Source organism: Denticeps clupeoides, chromosome 20 (assembly GCF_900700375.1).
Source record: "Denticeps clupeoides chromosome 20, fDenClu1.1, whole genome shotgun sequence".
NCBI lineage: Eukaryota > Metazoa > Chordata > Actinopteri > Clupeiformes > Denticipitidae > Denticeps > Denticeps clupeoides.
In genome coordinates, this window is record NC_041726.1 from 2,636,024 (window position 1) to 2,660,025 (window position 24,002).

Sequence of the window (24,002 nt, forward strand, 5' to 3'; positions counted from 1 at the left end):
GCAGTGGTGGCCTAGAGGTTAAAGTTAAAGTAAAGTGATTGTCACATGTGATACACAGCAGCACAGCACACGGTGCACACAGTGAATTGTGTCCTCTGTATTTAACCTATCACCCTTGGTGAGCAGTGGGCAGCCATGACAGGCGCCCGGGGAGCAGTGTGTGGGGATGGTGCTTTGCTCAGTGGCACCTCGGCGGGTCGGGATTCAAACCGGCAACCTTCTGATTATGGGGCCACTTCCTTAACCGCTAGGCCCCCACTGCCCTAAGGAAGTAATCAGAAGGTTGCCGGTTCGAATCCTGACCCGCCGAGGTGCCACTAAGCAAAGCGGGCGCCTGTCATGGCTGCCCACTGCTCACCAAGGGTGACGGTTAAGAGCAGAGGACACGTTTCACGTGTCACGGCATGTCAGTGCATCACAATGACAATTACGTCACTTAAATAAACGTTGCTGTTGTTGTTATTGTATTTCTGGTCTTTTCTCCCGTCATTATCGCCTCGTTACGTACGTCGCCGACGTAAAGAAGCGCTCGACGTCGTCACGCGACATTTTTTTTATTTTTAATTTTTTTTTTTGTCGCCGTCGCTCCGCATGGCAACTAGAGATCCGGGCCGCGGCCCCTTTAAGAGGCGCCCGGTCCGGGGTGGCGCTTCCCTCCGCAAAGGCGTCTCGATATTAATAGTGTCGGAGTCTTGGAACTGACGTAATGGCCGGAGTCTGAGGTCCCGACAAGCGATCACGTTTTCTGATAAAAGAACAGAGAGAGAGAGAGAGAGAGAGACGCGCGTTTCATCCTAACCCAACACCCCGGCGTTTTATTAATTATCAGCAGTGTTGTTGGGGTTTTTTATCATCATTTTTTTCGAATACCGAACACAACTCACCCCGGTTCCACTTGCACGGGAGGCGAAAATGACAACTGCAATATATATATATATATATATACGTAATAATATTGATCTGTAAATGCCCCTCGGCCCACTGCAACACACGGGGAGCGAGAGGGAGAGAAATATTAGCCCCGAGAGAAAGAAAAAAAAAGGAAAAAGAAAGAAAGAAACGGCACAAAGACGCTCCATGTCTCCCGCCAGAGCTCCTCCATCTTTCCCGCCGCGCAGACCCGCAAACGCGGGCTTTTAATCAACAGGTAAGCGGCGGCGGGCGGGAATAATAACCGCGGGAATGTGTTTTATCCATATAAATATATAAAGGATGCCGCGGTTATGTAATGTCGGGCGGGGGGGGGGGGGGGGGGGGGGGGGGGGTGGAGAAGAGGTGGTGCAGGGGGAGAGAGAGAGAGAGAAATCGCTCCTTTTTTTTTTTTTTACTCTTTTTCTTTAAAAAAAAAAAAAGAAACGTCGTAACGCTACTTCGCTGCGGAACGGCGCGGGGGGGCGACGCTGGGCGGCCATGTCGGGTTTCACGTTGCCGTTTAGTTTATTTATTTATTTATTTGGGGGGGGGGGGTCAAACGCGTGAGAAATTGAAATTGTGTGTGGCTGAGGGGGGGGGGTCACGTCCACAGGCGAGTCCGTAGGTCCGCGAGGGGGGGGGGGGGTTACTTCTCCTTCCAGACCCCCCCCCGCCCTGTTTTTTTTTTTGCGTGTGTGTGTGTGTGTGTGTGTGTGTGCGAGGTTTTCCTTCTTCTCCCCTCCTTTCATCCGCCTTTCACGCCGCGGACGGAGATTATATGATTGCGGCAGCGCGTGCGTTCCGTTCTCTTCCTTTTCTTTTCTTTCTTCTTTTTCGGTTTTCTTTTCTTTCTCGTTATCGCTGTTTTGGCGATAACGCGCGTGCTCGCCCGTCGTCACAACTTTTGCCTTCATTTTATCAATTTAAACAACATCTACATTTTATTATACTGTCATTACAATTATTTCATTGCCATCGTTTGATCTCGTTTTCCGCGGCGCCGCCGCCCGCGTCAACTTTCGCGAAACTTTCCGTGAAAGTGATGCGCGTCGACGGCGAGGGGAGGGGGGGGGGACGGGGACGCGTGGGCCACGACAACACGCGGCGGCGTGACGGGGAGCGATCTAAAACACGAGCAGGTACGTCTCCTCTCTCTCCCACTCTCCCCCTCCACCTCTCCACCTCTACATCTCCTCTAACCCCCTTCCTCTCTCCATCCTTTAACATCGCCTGCTACAAGACGCCCGCGGACCTGCGTGGCCACAACTCCCGTGATGCTCCACGGCCGCGGCGTTTACAATGGCCGGCTTGATTTCGAACTTCTTTTTTTTTTTTTTTTACCGCGTCGTCGACGAGAAACTTTGTGTCTTTTGTGTTCTTTTAGACACTCACACACTTTATCCATCACCACCACTTCAGTGTACTTGTTCACTCGGCACGTGTTGGGTGTGTTTTTCCTGTCCTGGCATCAGGGGCTCCTGTCCAAGGCCCACCAGGCCAAAAAAGTTTGGATTTTGTATTTATTTAACCCCCCATGACACTTGTTACGCTGTAATACGTGTGTGTCGGCGAGGCGCCGGGCGCCTGTTCACCCCCGATCACCTCCGTGCCGGCGTGTGTCGTGGCACGACATTCCCACGCCGCTTCCAGTAGACGAGCCGCTGCAGTTTCCCGTAAAGGCCGCGAAGAATCGGCGTGTCTGGAAACGAAGCTTCGGCGAGAGGTGGTTAGTGACGTGGCCTGAAGCTCGCACACGTGTTGGGGGGGAAAACGAAAGGGCGGTTTTTAACGTTGCCTGTGTGTGTGTGTGTGTGTGTGTGTGTTTGCGTGTGCGCGTCACCGAAACCACCGAACTTCTCAGGGACGTGCGAGGTGAGACGGTAGGGCCCGGGACGGCGGGCCTGGGCCCCGAGAAAGTTCCCTGTCTTATCTCCGACCGACGAGTTCGCTCTCGTGCCCCCGCCGACCCTCGCCGGGGCTCCCATGATAAGGCCCGGAGGTGCCATTTGAAATGTAAATGGGCCCCCACATCTGTGACTTCTTTTGGCGTGGTGGGGGGGGGCCGCAATAGATCAGGCCTGTGTACCCGGGACTTTTACGGCTGACAGATGAATTTGGGCCGCGGCGGCGGGAGAATGCATCAGCGGGGGGGCGGACTGGCGTTTTTTGTTGTACTCGGCTTTAGAGCCCCCCCCCCCCCCTCCCTCGGGGACTAACTTCTCGGTGCAGGAGAAGAAATGTCCCCACAGCGCACCGTGTCCCGACAAAACGGAGCTCCGGCGCCGGGGTCGTGGTCGTCCGGTTTCTCGCCACTCGAGGAGTCGCGACGTGCAGTTCACGTTTTGTGACTGTGCCGTAAGTACCGTCCTGTTGCTACCGACGCACTTTTCTTCTCCTCCGTAACTCACTTTAGGAAGCCGGCGAAAGATTTTTTTTAGTTTTTTTTTATGGGTTGCAACAGATGTCTCGCGTCCGGACGGCGTCGCCTCAAGCCCTCGCGAGATGAATGTCTTCAGTGTGCTGACGGCACGTGGAAACTCAGAGATTAGATCCTAACATGCAAGTTAAAAGTTATTATATTTGTAATATATAATTCACACTTGACAATTCACACTTGAAAAAAAACATAAATTTGCTGCAATTAACCATAACCGATGGCAGTAATACGTTGCCAGCTGCTGGTTGTTGTTTGTGTCGGTGATGACCAGTTAAAAGTGTAAAACACGGTGTTCTGCGTTACTGTTATTACGATGGGACGCCTTGTCCGGTGGCCGGACGCGGCAGGAAACTCCCAACGTTTAATTATCATTATCAAAAAAAATCTCTTCCACCCACGTCGGCCTTTTAAATCAGTCTCTCCTGGGGACAATGATATGATATGATTTTTTTTTTTTTTTTACCCGCGCCGCATCACCTCACGCCGCGTTCGTTGTGGCCTCGACGTCCTTGTGAGTGAAGCCAGCGCTGTTTTGTTTTTTTTTGCCCACTGTGTGCTGTAGTGATAAAGGGCTTTGTTCACTGAAGGATTGTGGGAAGGATCACTGAAGTGAAGGGCGCATATATATATATATATACACACACACACACACACACTTTGTCGTGGTGATGGACCTCCGTAATTGGGTGCAGTAAGAAATGTACGGCTTTATTTACATCACGCTAAAAAGGGAGGGAAAAAAAAGTACGATCCGAAAACCCGGTAAAGTGGTACGTCCGCGTAAGCCGGCAGGAAGTCGTAACTGTTTATAATAACATTCATTACCGGTTGTTGTGTTGTTATTACGGGCCTGGCCCGTAGCCTCGGGTGGTTTTACCGCTGTAAAAAGAAAGAGCATTTTTTTTCCCGTTTTTTTTTTTTGGTTCTGATTATCGGCTAACCCGGGACGGGGCCCGGAGTGACCTGTCGCAAATATATCGCAGGTGCTCCTGCTGGACCTTCTCGGCTGATTTGACGTGTTTACAGTGACCTGCGCCCCCGGGTTCTCTCGGCGCGGCTGCCATCGTTGGTCCTCACCGATACCGGGAGGGCCGAATTTTTTAGCCCACCCTTCCCACACCAGACGGACCTTTTTCAAACTCTTTCGCTCAAAGTGCACACATGCCTCTCCGAGGTATTGAAATCAACCCCTAACTGCTTTTATTGACACGTTTGACGCAGCGTAATTACAACTAATCACCGTATTTTTTCACCTTTGTGCACCGAAAATAAAACATCTCTACACGTACAGATGACATTTTTGAAAATGATGAGTAAGCGGGGGGTAAAACTGGACGTAAGAAGCGATGCACGCTCGTTTGTGCAGTAGTAGTTTGCTTATTTACGTTTTTTTACCGCGGTTGCAGTAGAGTGAGGGTTTTATGAGATGGACCCCGATGGTTGGTCGACGTGCGGGAGTCCTGACCCCCCACTTCTCTCTGCTGGGTACATGTAGCCTCGAGTCCAGCGGCGTGGGGTCCCCCGGCCGTATCACTTTCACAGCTCCGGGTCCCGTCTGGGGGCCGGGTCCATCCCACCTACGGACGTGCCAGTTCTTTCTCGGCACAAAAACCCGGCCTGCCTCCTCCGCCGGGGGTCCGTGGAAGCCTGAATGCGTCAGTTTCGCTGCTGTTTCGAGTTGGGTTTTTTTTTTTCCCCCCCTTCCCCTTCTTCTTTTCTTCTCTTTTCCTCTTCCTCGCCGCAGCTACACGTCGTTTTTCCATCTGTGTGGTCCGAGACCGGTGCCGCGGCTGCGGAATAGGCCGGCGCATTGTCTGAGACAGGTCGGACAAAGTGATTTCGGGGAGGTGTTGAGTGTGGACGAGCGAGGGGGGGGGGGTGCAGCCGGCGGGCGAGAGACGGGAGTTTTCCTCCAGAATGTTTGTTTTCCTGTTTCCAATTTGGTGTGCCAGAGGGCCCTGTCTCGTCAGAGCTCCCATTCACGAAACGTGCTGCCACCATGCACAGGATCCCTTTTCTTTTTCGCCCCGTATTTTCCACTCTTCTTTTTTTCAGACCTTCCAGACAATTGTTCTTTATGCGCTCTTCGTCCAGGACTGTTTCGAGTAACTTTTCACCTCACTTACAACCTAACGTCTGATTTTTCTTACAGTGAGAGACGCACCGTCACGCAACTTTCCCGCCGTCACCTGCGATCTCCTCTGAACACAACCTGCACGAGAAGCGGCTGACAGAAAAGGAAAGGAGGAAACCCAAGACAAGCCGATTCAAAAAAAAAAGAAAGAAGAGAAGAGAGGCGACGAGAGGGAAATGTACAGACTGTCGACAATGGAATAAAAAAAATAAGAAAAGGAGAAACCACGCGTTCAGCATGGGAGTGGAATAAAGGGAGCGGTGGGAGACAGGGCAAGGGCTTTGGATATTGTGCCAACTCTGATATCTGCCTCCCTGTGGAATCCTGGGTGATAATGCTCTAAGCCAATGCAAGGCAGAGGTACGTACATTGCGCGTTTCTCGGGCAGAATGCAACGTTGTGGGGTGTCGTTCATTTCATTCACGATGCATTAAACCCGTGGCGAGATGGAACAAATTAAGATTTTTTTTTTTTTTTCTCCTTGCGGAGTTTCCGAACTTTTCGCCGTTTTTTTATTCATTTTTTTTTGATAGCTCAGCTGCGGTAGCCGTGTAATGCTTTGATCCTGAGTCAGGCACCACTATCAGCTCTGCCCTCCACAGATTGCTGTTTTTATTGACTTTCCGTACCCCCCCCCCCTTTCCACGTCTGTCTTGATCGCCACGAACACCTTTCACGGGGTAAACTCCCCAGGCCACATGAGCTGTTGGATGCTCTTCTCCGAGGATGATAGGCAGGCTTTGTCTGTCTGGATCATCTGAGCTTTTTTTTACGGTTTGTCATTTTGCTTCGGCTGCATTGCATACGTTCTTAAGAAATATATAGAGTGAAGCATATAAACCTGAAGTGTCAGTCTCGAAGTTTCGATTGAATGTGAATGGATAGCTTTCTTTTTTGTTTTATTTTGCACACAACCAATTGAACTCGATTCGTGCCGAGGAACTATTGATAACCATCAGTAGAAAGTGATAGTGTAACTGCCCCCCAGGACTACTTTCCACACCTTCAGGTGCTTTGCTTTTTGCAACGTCAGTGTGAAACTCTTGAGTCGGTCCACTGTCAGGAAATAAAAAGGTCTTCAGCCTCTTTGCCTAAGCTCAGGAGGAATTTTGCAGTAATTCAGATCCTAGACGCCACTGTGGGTTTTATTGCTGTGTTCTACTGTTGTGTTTCGGAGGGGGTGGCGGTGCAAAGGTTTTAGTCTTGAACTTATAATAAGAATGCAATGAGATTATAAATCCAATAATCTAGAAAATGACCACATACTTTGCTGTCCAGAATTCCAAACGGTAGCTGAAACCAATTAGAAAGTATGTCAGAGTTGAATTAGTTTATTTCTTCTCTTGTCTGGATGGATATGCAAATGTAATGCTTTTGGTATCTAGGAGTGATTAGAAGACTATATATATATATTATTTTTTAAAACGCTGTAGAAATAAGCTGCGTTTGGAACCTTGTACAACTTCTGCGCGTTCGAGTAATGTTAAACACATGCCATCCCTGTACATACGCCGAGATGAAAAGCTGCCTGCACTTATGCAATGAATTTCTCCAAAGAGGCTAATATGGTTAAGCCGATACAGGCATAGGGGTCCCGGGGTGCCTGTGCTGTGCCTGAATGGAAAAAAAGACCATGTGATCTGTGATCCCTATTGTCTACTTATTAAATCCACTATTTTCAGTTTTGTAGTCGTTGTACCATTAGTTTTCATTCGACCGGTAGAATTGTTCCTACCATACATATGCATATGCATATATATGCATATATGTAATAACACCCAGTGTCAGTATTGCTTTCAGGTTCAGCTCCCTTGGAGCAGCAATTATTTAAGTGTGTTGCACAGGCATATGACTGTAACTGGTTTTAAGAGGGCTCTTCAAATTCTGGGGTTTCAAGGTTGCACATTGGAAATTAAATCATGCCAGTTTTATTTTACTAATTTAGATTTTAAATCAAATCATGTAGAGAATTTAGCATTATTTATTCCTTAGTTACTAATATAATGCATGTTTTAAACTCCACAGATAGAAGTCCTTGCATAGATTTCCAGTTCTGGATAGCGTAAACAGCTCTTTGACCTCCGCATCAGGAGCTGGCGTTAAAAATATGCAGCCTTCACTTTTTCTTTTTAATTCATGTGAATAACAGAACGAGAGCAGTGAAAAATCTGCAGAGCCCAACTGTAGGTGCCTGTGTGATGTATGGTGCACCAGCATGTTGCGGGAAGTGCCGCCCCAAACAATTTCATAACACTCATTTAAAAGTATAATTGTCCGGCGTGACTCGTTTTTTCCACGGATTTCCAGGATTTGGATGAATATGCCTCATACTCTTGAGTCTCCTGGTTTGAGATCATTGCTTTTTTGTAGTAGGCCTGGTGGTGTTGTGATGGAATTTTCTAGGCTTTACGTTTTTTTTTTTTCCTATTAAACAGTGGTACCAAAAGAGTTATAGTCGAGTACGGAACCAACCTGACCACGAGTCGGGGGGGAAAAGGCGATTTTCGAGCAGCTAATTATGCCAATCTTTCTCCCCTGCTCTCTGTTGCAGTAACCTCCAAACCTCACTGAACTAATCTAATTAGATTGGGAGAACAAGAAATGATTCTTTGAAACGCTGGCAGAATGCAAAACAAGGGGTTCGATTCATTCCCGTGTGGTGTTAAGAGAGAAATGGTTAAGTGTGGGCCTGTTGTTTTTTAGGGGATTGTTTCTGCCAGACCTGCACCATATGGTGTTGGAAAAAAAGGCCCCAAAAGGGGTAAAAAAAAAAAAAAAAAAAAAAAAAAAGGGAAGGGGGGGCGAGGCTGCAAAAGCAAAACGTCTCGAAGAAAACCTCCTAAATTTAAGGGTAATGTTGAATGCAGCACACATTCACAAGCTGTTTTCATCATCCTCTCTGGCAGCTTGAGGATCTTTAATATTTTATTTTATTATATGTATATATTATTCATAGTAATCATGGATCCAAAGCGGTCTTGACAAAGTGGTCTTGACTGCTATGTTCACACATTTAATGATGCCTGTTTAGCATCATTGTGAGAACAACATGGTGTTGATGGTTCATGGCCCAAATGCTGCGTCCTATGTCTTCTTCATGCACAGAAGGGGTTTCAACCTGTCACTTTGTGGTCTGGTTCATTGGCGAGTGTGTCACCCACTAGGCTACTACCACCCCATAGCTCTATTGCAACCTGGAATCTAGAACCAGGTTCTTCAGGGCATGTTGCACCAACGTGGGCCACGTAAACAGGGAGAAATTAACCCCTTAAAAGCTTTCTGAACATTGACATTTGTGTATTATATTTTCAACATGTCCTTGTAAAGAGCGATCAGGGTTAAGTGTCTTGCTCAGGGACATGATGGTAGTACGTGGGGTTTCAACCTGTGACTGTGGTCTAGTTTATTGGTGTCACCCACTAGGCTACTACCACCCTACATCTCAATTGCATCTGTGACAACAGAGACGGGGGAGGAACATATCAAAGGGGGTCTCAGGACAGGTTCAAAGACCCGCTCGTTTCCCCAGGCACGTGTTCCCTCATTGACTGGAGAGGGCAATCCGCTTGCGTAGGGGCTGTCGCCAAAGTTAGATGTGAGACGTGGGACGTTAGAGCAAAGCGTACCTGGTTGTAAAACCTCCATTGTCTTGGTAATTGAGGGCTTGGTGCACAGAGGCTTTTGTTTCTCTTGCGGTAAAGGGTCAAGCTGACGCTTTCACAGGGAGATGAGGCAAAGGTTTTCATGCTTCCGGCAAATCTGAAGTAGACAAGCTTTTCCCTGCTTTAAATGATTAGTTCAATTTGTGCTGATTCATGGCTCGGTGGACCAAATTGCTTCCTCTAAGCTTGTAAGTTTCTTCTGATCTCAGGTTCGTGTGATGTTCTCGTAAGTTGTAAGGTGAGCTTCAGCTTACTCATTCAGCGAAAGCCGGATAAATCATCGGGCCCACTCCCCGCTTTCTAAATCTGTCATTTACCACTCAGTCATCCGATTGCTGAGCACATGTCACCCATGTAAACTTCACACAAGTCGAGTTAAGCGATGACACCGGGGGGAGTAAGCTCCTGTCCGGGCGGCTTCATTAAGCTACAAATCACGCTTGCAGACTGAGCAAATGGAGAACAGCAGATAGCGATCAGACAGTCTCAGAAACGGTGGAAAGATGGTGGCCTCCACAGCCGTGGGGTTGAAGCTCCACCCACCTCTCCTAGGCTGAACCCTGCGCTCTGCGGTTCGTCTTTTGTCATAGGAGGTATAGAATCGAGTCATGATCTCCCTCTCTTTCGGGCTTCAACTATAACTCTCCTGACAGCCCCGCGACTCGGAGCTGAGAGGGGGTCTGCCGACGAGCATTTTTTCACCAAGCGCTCAACACCTATTATGGTAAACGGGCCGGGGTCCTGTCAGGGCCCGGCGCGGTTTGATTCACCGCTTGCTCACGGATTCCTCCTGCGCCTCTTTTCACCATGTTCTTAACTTCCAGATAGGAGATAAAATATCCATAAACAGCACTTGAAAGAGAATGTAAATGTTTATAGACTTCCTGCAAGACTTATCTGATATTGTTCTTATTTATACGTCGGCGGGTCGACTAGAGGAGTCACCAGGGGCCGGCCAAAAATTAATCCGGGCGGCTTTTAGTGCTGCGGTCGGGCTCTCGCCAACGGGGTGCCTGACGAGAAGATTTAAGTGGACGTTTGGACGGTGGACGAGAACAAGAGCGATTCAACTGACACTGGGGTGGAAAGAATGCAGAGACAATACAACAGTGCCTTCACCCAACCTCGAACTCTGTCTCGGCCAGTCGTCCCCGTGCCCGCACTAGCGTAACTGCACCCAGATATGGCTATGCCGTAAAGTCGAACGCAATATCTCCAGGCAGATGCTGCTGTTGTGATCATGTCACGTTGCTAAATGTCCATCAGTCACCGGACCCCTCTCCTGGTGCCAAACTTGGCACGGTGCTCCGTTGCCAGCGAATAACACTTGAAACCACTCAGATTTCCCGTCGGAGATTTAATTTTTTTTTTTATTTTCCTCCCATCGCCGTAAATCAATACGACCCTCCTGGCTCCCTGACTGTGAGCTGCATGGAAAGGCCCGGGGCTGAAGGCGGCTCTTAAAGAGCTCATGTGTGGGCGGCTGGGATTGCACTTTTATGTAGCTGTTCCTCTCGCAATGATGAGTCAGTGCATGCCCTGCGCCCTGAGAGACTCGCAGAGTGGAAGATGACACACGCACACACACACACACACTCATGCACACAACTCCTGTAAACAGATTCAAACGCATAAATACATAAATGCCTGGTTGTCCGGGTTTCCTCCTCATCGCTTCGAATGGCTGTTCTATATAAAGCACCGATGCAAACTGATGCAAATACATAAATATTTCTTTCTGACGGGGCATTTCCTATGTGGATACAGGGCGTGCTACTTATCTCTTTTAACCATCAGGTCGATACCTCAAGATGTGACTGTACAGCAGCGAGCATGGTGGGAAAGGAAGCCAGGCCAAAAAACCAGTCACACGTTCACGGCAAAAAGAAAAGCGAGGCTGCTGACGTCTTGCCCGCCTTGCTCTAACTGTGGATTATTAGTAGGGTGTGGGTCCTGGGTGGTGTTGCGGCGCTGTCAGTACAAAGCTAGGATGCTGGTATGTGCTTATGCATTGTCTTGTCACTGGCGTCTCGAAAAGTCTTGGGTTTGACTCTAGTCACTAATCCGTCTTAAGGAGGGAAAGCCGAGGCTTTAGGAAGAGATGCCTTTGCATGAAATTTGGCTGCAGGTTTAGGGAATGCCTTTACAATCGTGTCACGTCTTTTTCCATATCGGAGACCAACCTGTAATTTCAGTGTTGAAATCATTATGAATGGTATTTATCGCGGGGTGTGGTGGCTTGATTGAACAGCTATGACTAAACAGTCCCGGGGCTATGTGGCATTATGAGTGGATGCCTCTGAGAGAGTTGAATGAGGAGCTGCCAGTGGAATTTACAGATAAAAAGGGACATAATAATGTTGTTATCAGAGTGTTGGGCAACCCCAGTTCTCCAGATTGGCACAGGTATGTCTAATCGAGACATTTTGATGGTGGTTGAGATGGTGCTCTTCTGTCATTTTGGAAGCCCCTTGAGATGTTCCACCATAGAATAAATCACACGACTCATAATTCATCTTTCTAAATACCATTCGCTGTCATTCTAAGAGGACAGGTGGAACCAAACCATGACAAAACAAGCCCAACCTTTCTCCTTTCACTTGGTTTGCCATGGGTTTACTCTTGATTGGCTGTGGATTCCCCCAAATCCGCCCCCCCAAAACCCTGGCCCGACTTTAACCTTTGCTTAGAAAAAAGTGTCTGTATTCAAGCTCAAAATGGCATTTATATTGTTAGCCCACGTCTGAAATGATTCCGCTGAGCTGTGGTTGGTTACAGTGACTCTTTCCATGGTTTAAAAACTGGGTGGTGCAAAAACCACACAAGTAAAACAGCCGCCGCTCCTCCCTGGTTTCTTGCACCTACTGACCATGCAAGCTAAGGAGAATGCAGGAAAACCACAAGAGTTGAGATTTCAAGGTGAGACCTCTACCGCTATGTTGATGCTCCGGCACAATCACCATTCTGTGCAGGACTTCAGACTCCTAGCAGAGCCCCGGGTGGGTGGCCCCAGGTGGGTGGTTACCTTGCTTGCTGGTTTGGTGGTTGATATAAGGTTGGAGGCCTGATTTCCTTGCAGTAGGGGATCCCTCGAGACACTGTTTGAAGTTATGGACCCTGTTGAACTTCAGTAGATGTGCCTTTTTAGCCGTGATAGCCTTATTTGCCCTCTCACCTTCATTCACTTCCACAACATGGGTGATATTCTGGTCAAAACACCTCTAAAAAATCTGATAGACATTTCTGCAGACATGCTTATTGGAGGCAACTATTTTTTTAGTTAATTTAAACAAAATATTGTCTAATTACATAAAAAAATTAATTGTTTTCCATCTGTTCAACAGCTCAACATGCAGTTGAATTCACAGTGTGTTTATGACATGGAAATGGCCACTCCTAAAGCTCATAATGGTATTCACGGAATTCAAATCCCCCGGATCTGAAAGTTGAAATGTTTGCATTGAGGCCATTTCAAACAAATAGGGGAGAAAAGCAAAGTGCAAGCCTTGTTGTATTCTTCGAGTCACCATTTTGTGTCACATTTATGGATGTGAGGTTGCAGAAAAAGTGGCAGTGCCACTCTTCTATGAACCCTTATGTATTTTTTTTATGGAAGTGAGGATTATATTTTACCATCAACTTTAGGCCCATCTACAGGTTATCTTGAAGTCGAACCCATGTGAACGAAAAGGATGCATGCAAGTGAGATTGTGTCTTTTGTATACCTTTTGAGGAGCCTTTTGTCATTTTGCAACAATGTGCGACTTTCCCCAGAAGGGAAATGCATCTTGGGGCTGTGGTTTACTGTCGGTTTCGCACTGTAGCTGCAACGGCTCACTGTGAATGGTTGGAAAGTCATTGCACCACCAGAGAGGACACAGGTCTGTTTGCTCACTGATGCACCGGTGCTTTATGACCTTTTTTTTGACGTCTTTAAAAAAAACAAAAAACAAATCTTACAGAATCTTACATGCAACCAGGGCTATTTTTTGACTTCCTGGTTATTCAGGGTTAAGCAATTTTAGTGACATCCTCTAGTCTGTTAAAGCAGATCATTACGTCCTTCTGGGCAGGGAAGTGGGGAAGTGGCAGTCGTAAAATGACCATTTAAATAATCGTCTTGGGTGGATGGGCGGTCCAGGAAGGAGGGGTGCGGGCGGATTAAATCTATCATGTTGCCTTAAGGCCTTCTTAACCGTCTGAAAGTCCTTCACAAAAGCCCCGCGGAGCATGTGCACATCTGTTGCTCCGTAAATGTGAGAAAGAGAGAGAGGGAGACAACGAATGGAGGCTGAGATTGAAGGCCCGTTGAGAGAAAAGCTCGAGCAGAAGTGATTTCCCCCCCCCACCCCACCCTCTCCTTCTGTCTCCCTCAGACCTTGGGTGGAGCATTGAGCAACACCGTTAGTCTTCTTTTTCCTGTTGCCCAACCTGCAGTAGTTTTCGGGGAGGGGGTGGTACGTGCTTAAGGGCCTGCGATCGTGTAAATATCGCGGTCGTCTTTTTCATTTGTTTAACGGTTAAACAGCCGGCTGCTGGAAGGCTGGTTTTCTTGCAAATGTGGACCCTTGCCGGCAGACGGCTTGTGGAAAAGATGGCATATGGCACCGTGCCCACTGAGTTGGAGAAAATGGTGGCCGTTTAATAAAAATTCGGTTGCTGCGGGATGGGGGGGGAATGGGGGGGTGTTGGCCGTTATCTGCGCACCTCTCCGGAGCGGCTGATCCGTTGCCCCTCTCCGGCAGCCTCGCGCCTGTGATCACAGGAAGTGGAGGGGAAGCAGTTGTTCTCTGTTGTCTCCGGTTTCACTGTGCGCTGATTGAGTGCGAAGAGGGCAGGTCATTCAGACGAAAAGAGGGGGTGGGGGGCTGCCCGCCCCTCCCCCTGCTGCCACCGCCAAAGCCTCCCCTGGACCGGAGGAGAGCTGTTGCTGAGATAAAGGGGACTGTGGGAGGGAGAGACCCAAAAGGGGGGAAGACGGTAGGAGAAGGAAACATTCCCTTCAAAGAAGACTCGAGACTCCATTAGAGTCGCAGAGGTGATGTGTTACGTGAGAGTTAAAGGGATAAACTTCGTCAGTGAATATCTATTTTTTTTTTGGTAAGTTGAACCCAAATTGGCATAATCAGATGAGGTTTGTATGGCCGTAACAAAGCACAGGAGCCACGTGACCGAACCCGAGGAACGCCTAAGACACGTCCCCCCTTGCCGCGTTCTCTTTGATATGCAAGTCATGATGCGTGATGTGGGTTTTAGTTGCTCGGCACAAGTGGCGTGAGAGTTGTAACCAGGAAACTCGGCCCTGGGAGCCTGGGGTCGCCCATTATCTCCCACAATACAGACGTCTTACACTTTTCAAGGGGCGCATATTGCCGAGGTGAGCTCCTTTACCACCACCCCGGCCTTAAATATCACAATTTTACTCGCTTGCTCTTTGATGCGGATGCACCCTCATGAATAAACATGATTTAGGGGCTCTGTTGTGTGACTCAGGAGAGGGAAGGGGGGGCGTTATGTTCGCCGTATTGTGCTTGGGCTATGTGCTACGTAAAAAAAAAAAAAAAAACGAAAGAAAAAGTTGAGTGGAGAGTCGGTTAGTCACGGCCCGGTCCTATTGAGAGTCACCCTTTCACTCCATTTCTCACTAGGGGGGAAATAATAAAAAAAGAGGGGAGGCCCACAGGGAATTATGGGATGAAAACTCTCTTTCTTTCTTTTTAGAGCATATTCTTTTTTTTTCTTTTTCTTTTCACAAAATCACATCTTAATTACTGTCCATTCTTTGTTAACTGACTAGTATAATTTTTTTTTTTTATAGCGTCTGCTAGCTTTAGCCACCGAAGAACGTGTCCATCTGCAGTGCGTAACCTCCCATAAATCCAAGCTTTCTCCTGGTCTTAAACACCAGAAATGTTCCCCTTGTAAATCAATCATCGAGGCTTCCGTCACAGACGACTTCGTACAGCATATATATAAACGATTTCATATATATATATATATATATATATATATATATATATACACACACGCACACACGCACAACGGTACTGGGCCCTACTTTTGAACCTCGAGGGAGCTTTTGAGGGAGCTTGTCAAGACTACGTTCCACCCAGATAAAGCCGACCCCCTCGTCTCTGCAGTTTAAATTCAAAAGGAGGCACAAGACACAGTATTCTTCCCAACAAGTATCCTTCTTTGCTCCTTTATTCCCAGCTCCCCTCCCCGTCCCTTACACTCCGGTTTCTCTCTCCCCGGTCGAAAAAATATCTGTGGAATATTGGGTCTTTGTACAGATTTGCGTTCCCGGACCACTGCAAAGTGGGAGATTTTCGGAGAATCCGTGTCTCCTTCAAAGGGGCCTCCGTGTTGCCGCGGCAACATTTGATTTGGTGGCTGGGAAGAGATTAGCGGTGCTGCTCTGTGTCCCCCCCCCCACCCCATTCCACTTACAGTCGCGCATAAAGCCCGTCTCTTCAGAGGAATGTCGGGCTAAAGTGAATTTATTTTCGTGCCGGAACAATGCCTGGTCTCCGCCTGTTTATAAAAGGTGGGCTGACTCCTGTACCCGTCTGATTACATATTTAATCCCTTTTAAATACCACGTTTGTCTTACAAGACGGAAGCAACTGTGGAGACGTGCACTTGTCTGTAGAGGGCAACAGGTGGGTGTTTTTTTTCGGTTGTAAGTACTTCGTGTCGTGCTTAAAGTAAACCAAACGTTAGCTGACAACTGGGTGCTACGCGGGAAAAGGTTTGTCTGTTTGTTTGGTTGGTCAGATTTTGTCATTCATGATGCGCGATGGCAGTTGTGCAGCGCGCGACCACAGCCCTGATGTATAAGGAGCCTCGTCAGATGCAGATGCACGTTCAGCACGCCATCCACACTGGACCCCGCGTCTGGTTCGTAATATTGGAAATGAGTTTCAGTTGCAGTGTTAGTGGTGTGTGTTGCTGGCTTGCTGCAAGTTTGGAGGTTCTTAGTGATCTGTTGAGGACAGGTATAGAGTGTGACCCCAAAATACCTATTAATTCGGTATATATCACACCAGATGTTCAATGTGCCAGATCATATAGCGAAGCAATTGTATTTGCTGTGTGTGTATGTGTGTGTGTGTATATATAGGCATTGTGTTAACACATTTTTCCGTAAATTGATTTTGGGAAACGTTAAACCTTCATATTATGATCATTATTATGATCATTATAACTTCTGAAAGGTATATTCATTAATATAGCCAGTAAATGGCTGGGGCTGAAAGCCTGGAAGGTTACCTTTTCTTAATGATATTTCAAGAAGTGTCTCCTTCTTCTTCCTCCTTCAGCTGCTCCCGTTAGGGGTCACCACAGCAGATCAACCGGTCTGGTTGAACACACACTTGACATGGCAGAAGAAATTAAGTGTGTCTTGACATTACAAGAAGCATATTATTTCTATATAACATTTCAGTGGCACCTTGGCGGATCAGGATTCGAACCGGCAACCTTCTGATTACGGGGCCACTTCCTTAACCGCTAGGTCACCACGCAACCACCTAAAAGGAACCACCTATACACCACCTATAACGGCCATTCTGCTTCTGCCGTCCAGGGATCTGGAATTTTTCCCTTTGTGTCATCATAAGGGGAAAAGTTACCTCCCCTTTTCTTGCTTTGTTCCCCACCCCTTCGCTAAAAAGTAACTAATTTAAAAAGTAACTAAAAGTAAAGTAATTGCAGATGCTCAGTGATTGTATGTGTTTTTTAGTTCCGTCAAGCAAGACTCTGAAGAACCAGTGGGTTAATTTCTCTCTGGAACCACGCCGACACGACTTCCTGTCTGCGGCAAACATTGTGGTCGGTGAATGGTGTTGATGACGTCATTTCCTCAAATGCCCACAGTCTTCTATAGGCTTCTCTCCTCCTCTTTAGCATATAAAACTACAAACACTGGGGAAATTTGAATTTTGCAAAGCATTTATATTTATATTTACATTTACGGTATTTATCAGACGCCCTTATCCAGAGTGAGTTACTATCAGTAGTTAGAGGGACAGTCCCCCCCCCCCCGGAGACACTCAGGGTTAAGTGTCTTGCTCAGGGACACAATGGTAGTAAGTGGGATTTGAATCTGGGTCTTCTGGTTCATAGGCGACTACCAACCCAGTAGCGACATCAGATACAGTATTACGGGACCACTAAGACGATATAAAGGCAAAAAACTTTCATAATAGGGGACCTTTAAAATGACACAATCACTGACTACACTTCGTAAGGATTGAGCACAAACCAGAACACGCTGTCCTTGTCAGAAGATGACATCCTTACAGGAGTTTGCTCTCTTCCAGAAAGTTCCTATCAGAAGCAGGAACGCATCTCGACACTCGCGCGGCAGCTGAGTTCGCGCCAAGGGGCCCTCTCCTCTCGACGTTTAGCCCTAATGATAATTAATGGGGCGCGCTGTATCTTGCGTCGGCCATATGTGTTTTACCGTCGTCACTACCGAACGTCCCGATGTCGCTATGCCAACGTTAACGTGATTTATTCTTATTGGTGCAAATGAGATTAAACGCCATAGGAAGACAGATTGGGGGACCTGTGAGGCCTTTTTCTCTACCAAGGTCTACACACACTCACACACACCCACGTGAACAAAGTATTGTATTGCGGTCACTTCATTAATGGTGGTTTATATAAAAAAAAAAACCTGCGAAACCTGCGGCCTTTAGACGTGACCACACGCGTGTTAGGTTGCGCCGAGCGACCGGAACGGCAGCGGGCTGGTGAATATAGCCCGGTTCAGAATGGTAAAAAAAACGACCAGGTTGCAGTCACCCACTAAATCACTTACTGCTATAGCAGACGCTGGAGGTGAGGGCCTCGGCGTGAACAATGTGTCAGAAGGGTCTGCAGCTCGTGGGTTATTATTATTGTTATTATTATTTTTCGGGCGGGGGTTGCCCCCCTGCCGAGGGTGAAATGAATCAGGATGTGCGTTTTATTTATTCCTCCGTGGCATCGTCTGGAGGAAGCAGTAAGTAAGGGATGCAAAACCAGCCCCCCGACTGCTGGGGCCACTGTGGGAAATCAATTCTCTGCCTGGCTGCTCACTCTGTTTGTGCGTGTGTGTGTGTGTGTGTGTGTGTGTGTGTTGGTGAGTTTTTGAAGCAAGACTGAAAGGGGTGGGGGGGTGACTACACACCACACACACACACACACACACACACACACACTTCTCCCACAGTGGGTTTTAAATACATAGCTGAATTATGAGGGGTCAGTGTGGTGATGTACTTTTAATAAACACCCGCCCCCCCGCCACCACCTCTCCTACTGAGTTCTCAGCGAGAGATGGATAGACAGATGAAGAAAAATGGGAGGTTATCGCAACTCCACGTCTGTGACCGGCGGCCATGTTTTCTCCTGCGAGACGATGGCTGGGCCCAGAATCCGTCTGAGCCCGGGGAAGATTTGCGTCCGGAGCGTTTCGTATGGGAAGAATGCTGTGACATGGCGGTACAGGAATTAGCCTGGGGGGGGGGTCGTTTGGCCACTGTGAACAACACAGGCCCACCGTGTGTCTAGATATCTGTCCATTTACTTGTTTGCTGTATACCCGTCCCCCTGTCACCACCGCAGAGTAAATACCACGTCACAGAATGCATAATACGTAACTCACTTGCATAAGACAACCTAGCGGTTAAGGAAAGTGGCCCCGTAATCAGAAGGTTGCCGGTTTCAAACCTGATCCCGGTGCCACTGAGGTGCCACTGAGCCATGCCGCCTGTCATGGCTGCCCACTGCTCACCAAGGGTGATGGGTTAAATACAGAGGGCACATCTCACTGTGTGCACCATGTGCTGTGCTGCAGTGCTTCACAATGACAATCGCTTCACTTTTTTATTTTTAATTAACTGGATCCATGTGAGTAAAATCACGTTTTGAATCAGCTGATTTGTTGAGATATTGATCCCCAGCATCGAGTGAGACAAATTGGAAATTATGGTAATAGCAGGTGTAAAACTATACAGTTACACAAGGCGGATTATTATTTCCGTACTATCATTTTGTTATGTAACGCGATAGCCTGTGCTTGTGTTCTCGCAAAAAAATGCGCTTTCTGCTCTTGGCTGCTCCCCCTAATGCTTCTTAAAGGGCGTGGAGAGCTTAACAAATGTGATTTTAAGCCACAGCCAACTGACAAATGCTTCTGCTTCCTTCCCTTCATCTAATAAACAGTGTCATCAGCATTCACTTCAGTTCGGTTCGGTTTGTACAGTAGCCAGGCCTCAGAAGAGCAGCTGCCGAGGGTTTTGGAACCAGAAGGACGTTCAATTTAAGAAGGAAGCGAAGTCAGAAGGTGCACAGGAAGACCCACAGCGGATAGGAGATGAGTGGCAGTGAACTCAACGTCTTCATTATCGATCTTGATATCGATTAACATCGTACCAAGAACGCATTCGTGATTTTTGACAGTGGGGAACAGTGTCTTAAATGTGTTTTATGTTCTTTAGTAACACATTATTTAGCCCGAACGTCCCTATTATGGGATGGTTGTAGCCTAGTGGGTAACACAATTGCCTATGAACCAGAAGACTACGGAGTCACAAGTTCAAATCCCACTTCCTACCATTGTGTCCCTGAGCAAGACACTTTAGCCGAAGTGTCTCCAGGGGTGGACTGTCCCTGTAACTACTGATTGTAAGTCGCTCTGGATAAGAGCGTCTGATAAATGGCGTAAATGTAAATGTATTATTGAGCAAAGCACATCAGGCGTGTCTGTAATGCACTAGCATACTTTGCATGCTTGAAAAGGTGCTGGGAGGCTTTGGACACAAGTTACTTCCACAATTTTGCCACGAAATACGCAGTGGGTCTGTGATAAAGGCATGAAGTGGTCATTTTGATGAAGCTCCATCATAAAAAACATAAGCAGTAAACATCCAATAAGTGACACTTACAGTCTATGTTGTTACTTTATACTTCAACTTCCAGTCACTTAACATCTGTTGGAAGTATTTCTAATCTTTTCGCATTATAACATTTTAAAACAGCATCAGGTTTTTTTTTATATTATTGTTATTTTTTTCATTTTCATTACATAATTACACTTGTAAACATTTCTATTTATATTATACATATATGTATTTTATGTAATATAATTGCTGTTTTTCAGCTGATATTGATACGGTAGCTGATACTTTTATTTAATTGTTGCTTTAATTTAGCATACAAATTTTAACTCACATAACCAACAAAACGAAAGTGCACAAAAAAGAGCGATCGGGTCTGATGGGCGTACACGCCTTTTGCATGCAACACTAATCCGCCACGTTTCTCCTGCCCGACCATGATAAAAGACCTGTCACAGCGGCTACTGGCGAACCTTTAAACCTTCAACAAACACTCAACTTCATAGCGCCCCCCCCCCACACATATCAGGACATTGCCTGTGAGATTTGCAGCTCAGTTTGGGACGTTTTTAGTCCCGAGAGGTGGGTGTTCTCCATCATGGACACTCCCAGCGCTGGTCGTTAATAAAGCGCCAGTCATGTGTTCGGATCAGAGTCTCCTCCACTCTGCATGCAGGTCGGGGCGGACGCCGTTTCCTCCTCCTCCTCCTCCGCCGAGCACCCACCCCCGGCGCTTTTTTAATTAAGAAAATTGATCGTCCCCCTCATCTTCAAAAGCTATATTGTAATTTATTAAGTTCCTCTAGCAGGCACAATAACGAACAAGGAGCGGTGTAATAAATAGAGACGGGGGGCGAGAGAGGAGAGAAGGAGCGAATAAGAGGAGGAGGGGAACAGAAGCGATTTCAATTGACTGCTTTGCGAGGCTGAGAGCTATAAAAGTAGATTATTCTGTCTTTTGAGGAAGGATTGGCACGGGAATGTAGCTCCTGTAAGACCCCCCCACCCCAACCCCTTCAAGTTTAAATGCGACTGTGGCTGTATTTAAAACAAAATGGTGGAGAGGCCTAAATGCTAAATCACAGACTGATAGAAAAATAAATATGCTGATGTAGGTAATGAACAGTGACATATTATTCCGAATGCTCTATGATCAGACATGTTTTTTTTTTTTTTTTTTTGGTTTATTGAAACAGAAATCCATTTTTCTGCATCTGTTTCTCCAATGCAGACAAGTTTTTCTATTTATCAGTTGATCTTGGCCACCCGTATTATTCTGTTAAAAATAACTTTTCCTTCTACATATGTTCTTCAGTTGCACTTACAATTGTCTTAAAAAGTCTACTCTACATCTCCCTGTTGCTGTGGGAGCAAATTTGTCTTGATTAAATATCAGGATGTGGATATTCGTCACACTTGCTCAAATAAATCCAAGGATCTTGCACGGCTGTCACTTCGTAATCCAGCTGTACACAAACCAATATTTAAAATGATCATTTACAAACAATGAAAATTCATGCTCAAAACGTTAATGCTCAATATCTTTTTTTCGGACTGCATGCTTCTTTCTGTTATTTTTTTTACAGATGCATATGCTGATTCACAGGCCAATGAACCTTTTTCATGTTTTCCAGTGTGCAACGCGAGTAAGATGTGAAAAAGAGAGGAGAGAAAAGGCCCAGCGTGGTGAATAATACAGGGATAAAACGTGCTATGGCGTAATGATAGAACCGGGGTGTGGTGCGGGCTGTGTGTGTATGTGTGTGTGCGCCTGTTGGTTAGGATTAGATTTTCTTAAGGCTTCTATTAAGACAGCCTCAGTTTAGGCGTTGTCCCCCTCGCAAGCACAAATTGCCTGATTTAATATCCATTTGCTTTTCAGCCTAAACAGGGAAATTGCTCTCAATAGTTTGGACAGAATAAAGTATTCCGGTGCAGATCATTATTGAACAAGGGGAAAAGTGCATAAACACACCCACATGCACACGGAAAATTGCAAGAAAGATCTGGAATAAAAGCACACACATGGATTGTTAGTAGCAGATTGAGTCGATTTACTTCTGAATCTATAATTTGTTTAATAAAGTTAATGGGAAAATGAAACCTGACTAATGAGACTGAAGCCTTTATTATTATTATCTTTAACAATCCCCGTTGGTCCGACCGAGACAAATGCGCAGCCGTGTCCCCGGTGAGCGCCGACGATCATTTAATCTCACAAACTGGTCTGCAAATTCCAATCTCTCTCTCTCTCTCTCTCTCTCTCTCTCTCTCTCTCTCTCCCTCTCCTCGCCTCGCTTTTATTTGGTGCACTGCTTAAAAGCTGGTTTGTAAGCCACATCAGTGACATGAACACACAGACTTTATTCATTAAAAGATCGTCAGCCGAGCACGGCGCCCGACATGGTCTCTGGTATTAGAGCTCGGAGTTGGAAGGGCACGACTCGCAGTCAGCGTACGTTTTATTCCTATTTCTGTAACAGCAGAACAATTGAAGACCGTGTTTTATGGCCCATTGTAAAAAAAAAAAAAAACGGCGCCGTTATTCACCATCGTGGCTTTTTTTTGTGTTTTGGCCGCCATTAACGCACATTTGCCTCCGCTGTTCTGTGTCGTTGCAGAGATGGTCCGGAAAAAGAATCCCCCTTTGAAAAGCCTAGGCGGCGAAGGAGAGGAGGGCCAGGCACTGGCGGCCGAGGCCACCGGGCCAGAGAGCGAGGACGCCGGAGGCGGCCAGCCGGTGGAGCCCAGCGCGGACGACCTGGCGGCCGAGCCCGTGGCAGACGAGTCGAAGGAGCCGCGCGCCTCCCCGATCAAACGGGCCTGGAGGGGAGGGGCGGTCGCCGCAGGAGATCCGGGGAAACCTGGCGGCCACAAGAAGGGAGGGGACGCGCCGTCTTTCCTTCCCGGTGACGTCGGCCTGATGGACGGCGGTGATGCGGATGGAGCAACTTCTCCTTGCAGATCAGAGGCAGACGGGGAGGGTGGGATTATGGACCATAACGGCAGCGTAGGCGGAGATATGTGGGAAAACGAGGAGCACGAACAGCGGAGAGGAGGGGACAGCTGGTCCAGGGCCAGCGGCGGAGTTATTGTCCAGGGCTGCACCAGCAACGGCCAGGAGAAGGACTCCACCCGAAGCCCTGAGTCAACCCTGGACGGCGATGGCCGTTACCCAACCATCCACCCGAGTTGGTGTAGCGTCCCGGGCGTCACCGTGGTACCTGAAGACACCCCAGGCCTGCTGGGGTCCGAAGCGGGAGCCCCGCCTCCCTCGTCCCCCAAGCTGCAGGACTTCAAGTGCAACATCTGCGGCTATGGCTACTATGGCAACGACCCCACCGACCTTATCAAACACTTCCGCAAGTACCACCTGGGCCTGCACAACCGTACGCGGCAAGACGCCGAGCTGGACACCAAGATCCTGGCCCTCCACAACATGGTGCAGTTCTCTGCCCACAACCAGGGCAAGGAGGCCGCTGGCCGGCAGCTGGGGAGCGCGGGTCTTTCTGGGGGAGCCCCCGACCCCAGTTCCCCTAGACCCCTACTGCTTAACGGCTCCTACGACGTCCAGGTAGAAATGTCTGCATCTCGCACACCCACACCCATTGGCCTAATAATAAGAATAGAAATAGGCCTTAAAATGACAAGTAACGAGTTTTAATTGGTCTTGAGAAGTGGGGGGGGCGTCTTATGCTCAGGCTAATAAGCTATTTATTCAACCAGCACTATTCAACGAATGTTACATAACCATCATATTGTAACCCCCTATATTTCAATACTCGGATGTGCCATTAGGAGAGGTGACACCCAGCTTGAACCACAAAGTCCCCGTGACATTTCAGCTCGAAACACTAATGGAACGGAAGTGCAAAAACCAAAGTGACAAATAAATGACCGTCCATTAAAAAAAAAAAAATAATAATAATAATAACGACGGGCGAAGTCACGTTGCCAAGTCGAATCAA

The 24,002-nt window shown here is 47.4% G+C and overlaps 1 protein-coding gene across 6 annotated transcripts in view; it reads left to right on the plus strand.

The window, feature by feature from the left end:
- Window positions 1-707: 707 nt before the first annotated feature.
- Window positions 708-24,002, plus strand: part of trps1 (trichorhinophalangeal syndrome I) — an 80,605-nt gene continuing 57,310 nt past the window's right edge. Inside the window, exons 1-3 of one of the 6 annotated variants that reach the window (XM_028964685.1) lie at window positions 708-1,147; window positions 5,502-5,843; window positions 22,656-23,608. In XM_028964685.1, the coding sequence (XP_028820518.1) occupies window positions 5,831-5,843; window positions 22,656-23,608 (966 nt within the window). In that variant the 5' untranslated portion in view covers window positions 708-1,147; window positions 5,502-5,830. The other 5 variants (XM_028964688.1, XM_028964689.1, XM_028964687.1 and 2 more) reach the window with 5 other exon arrangements.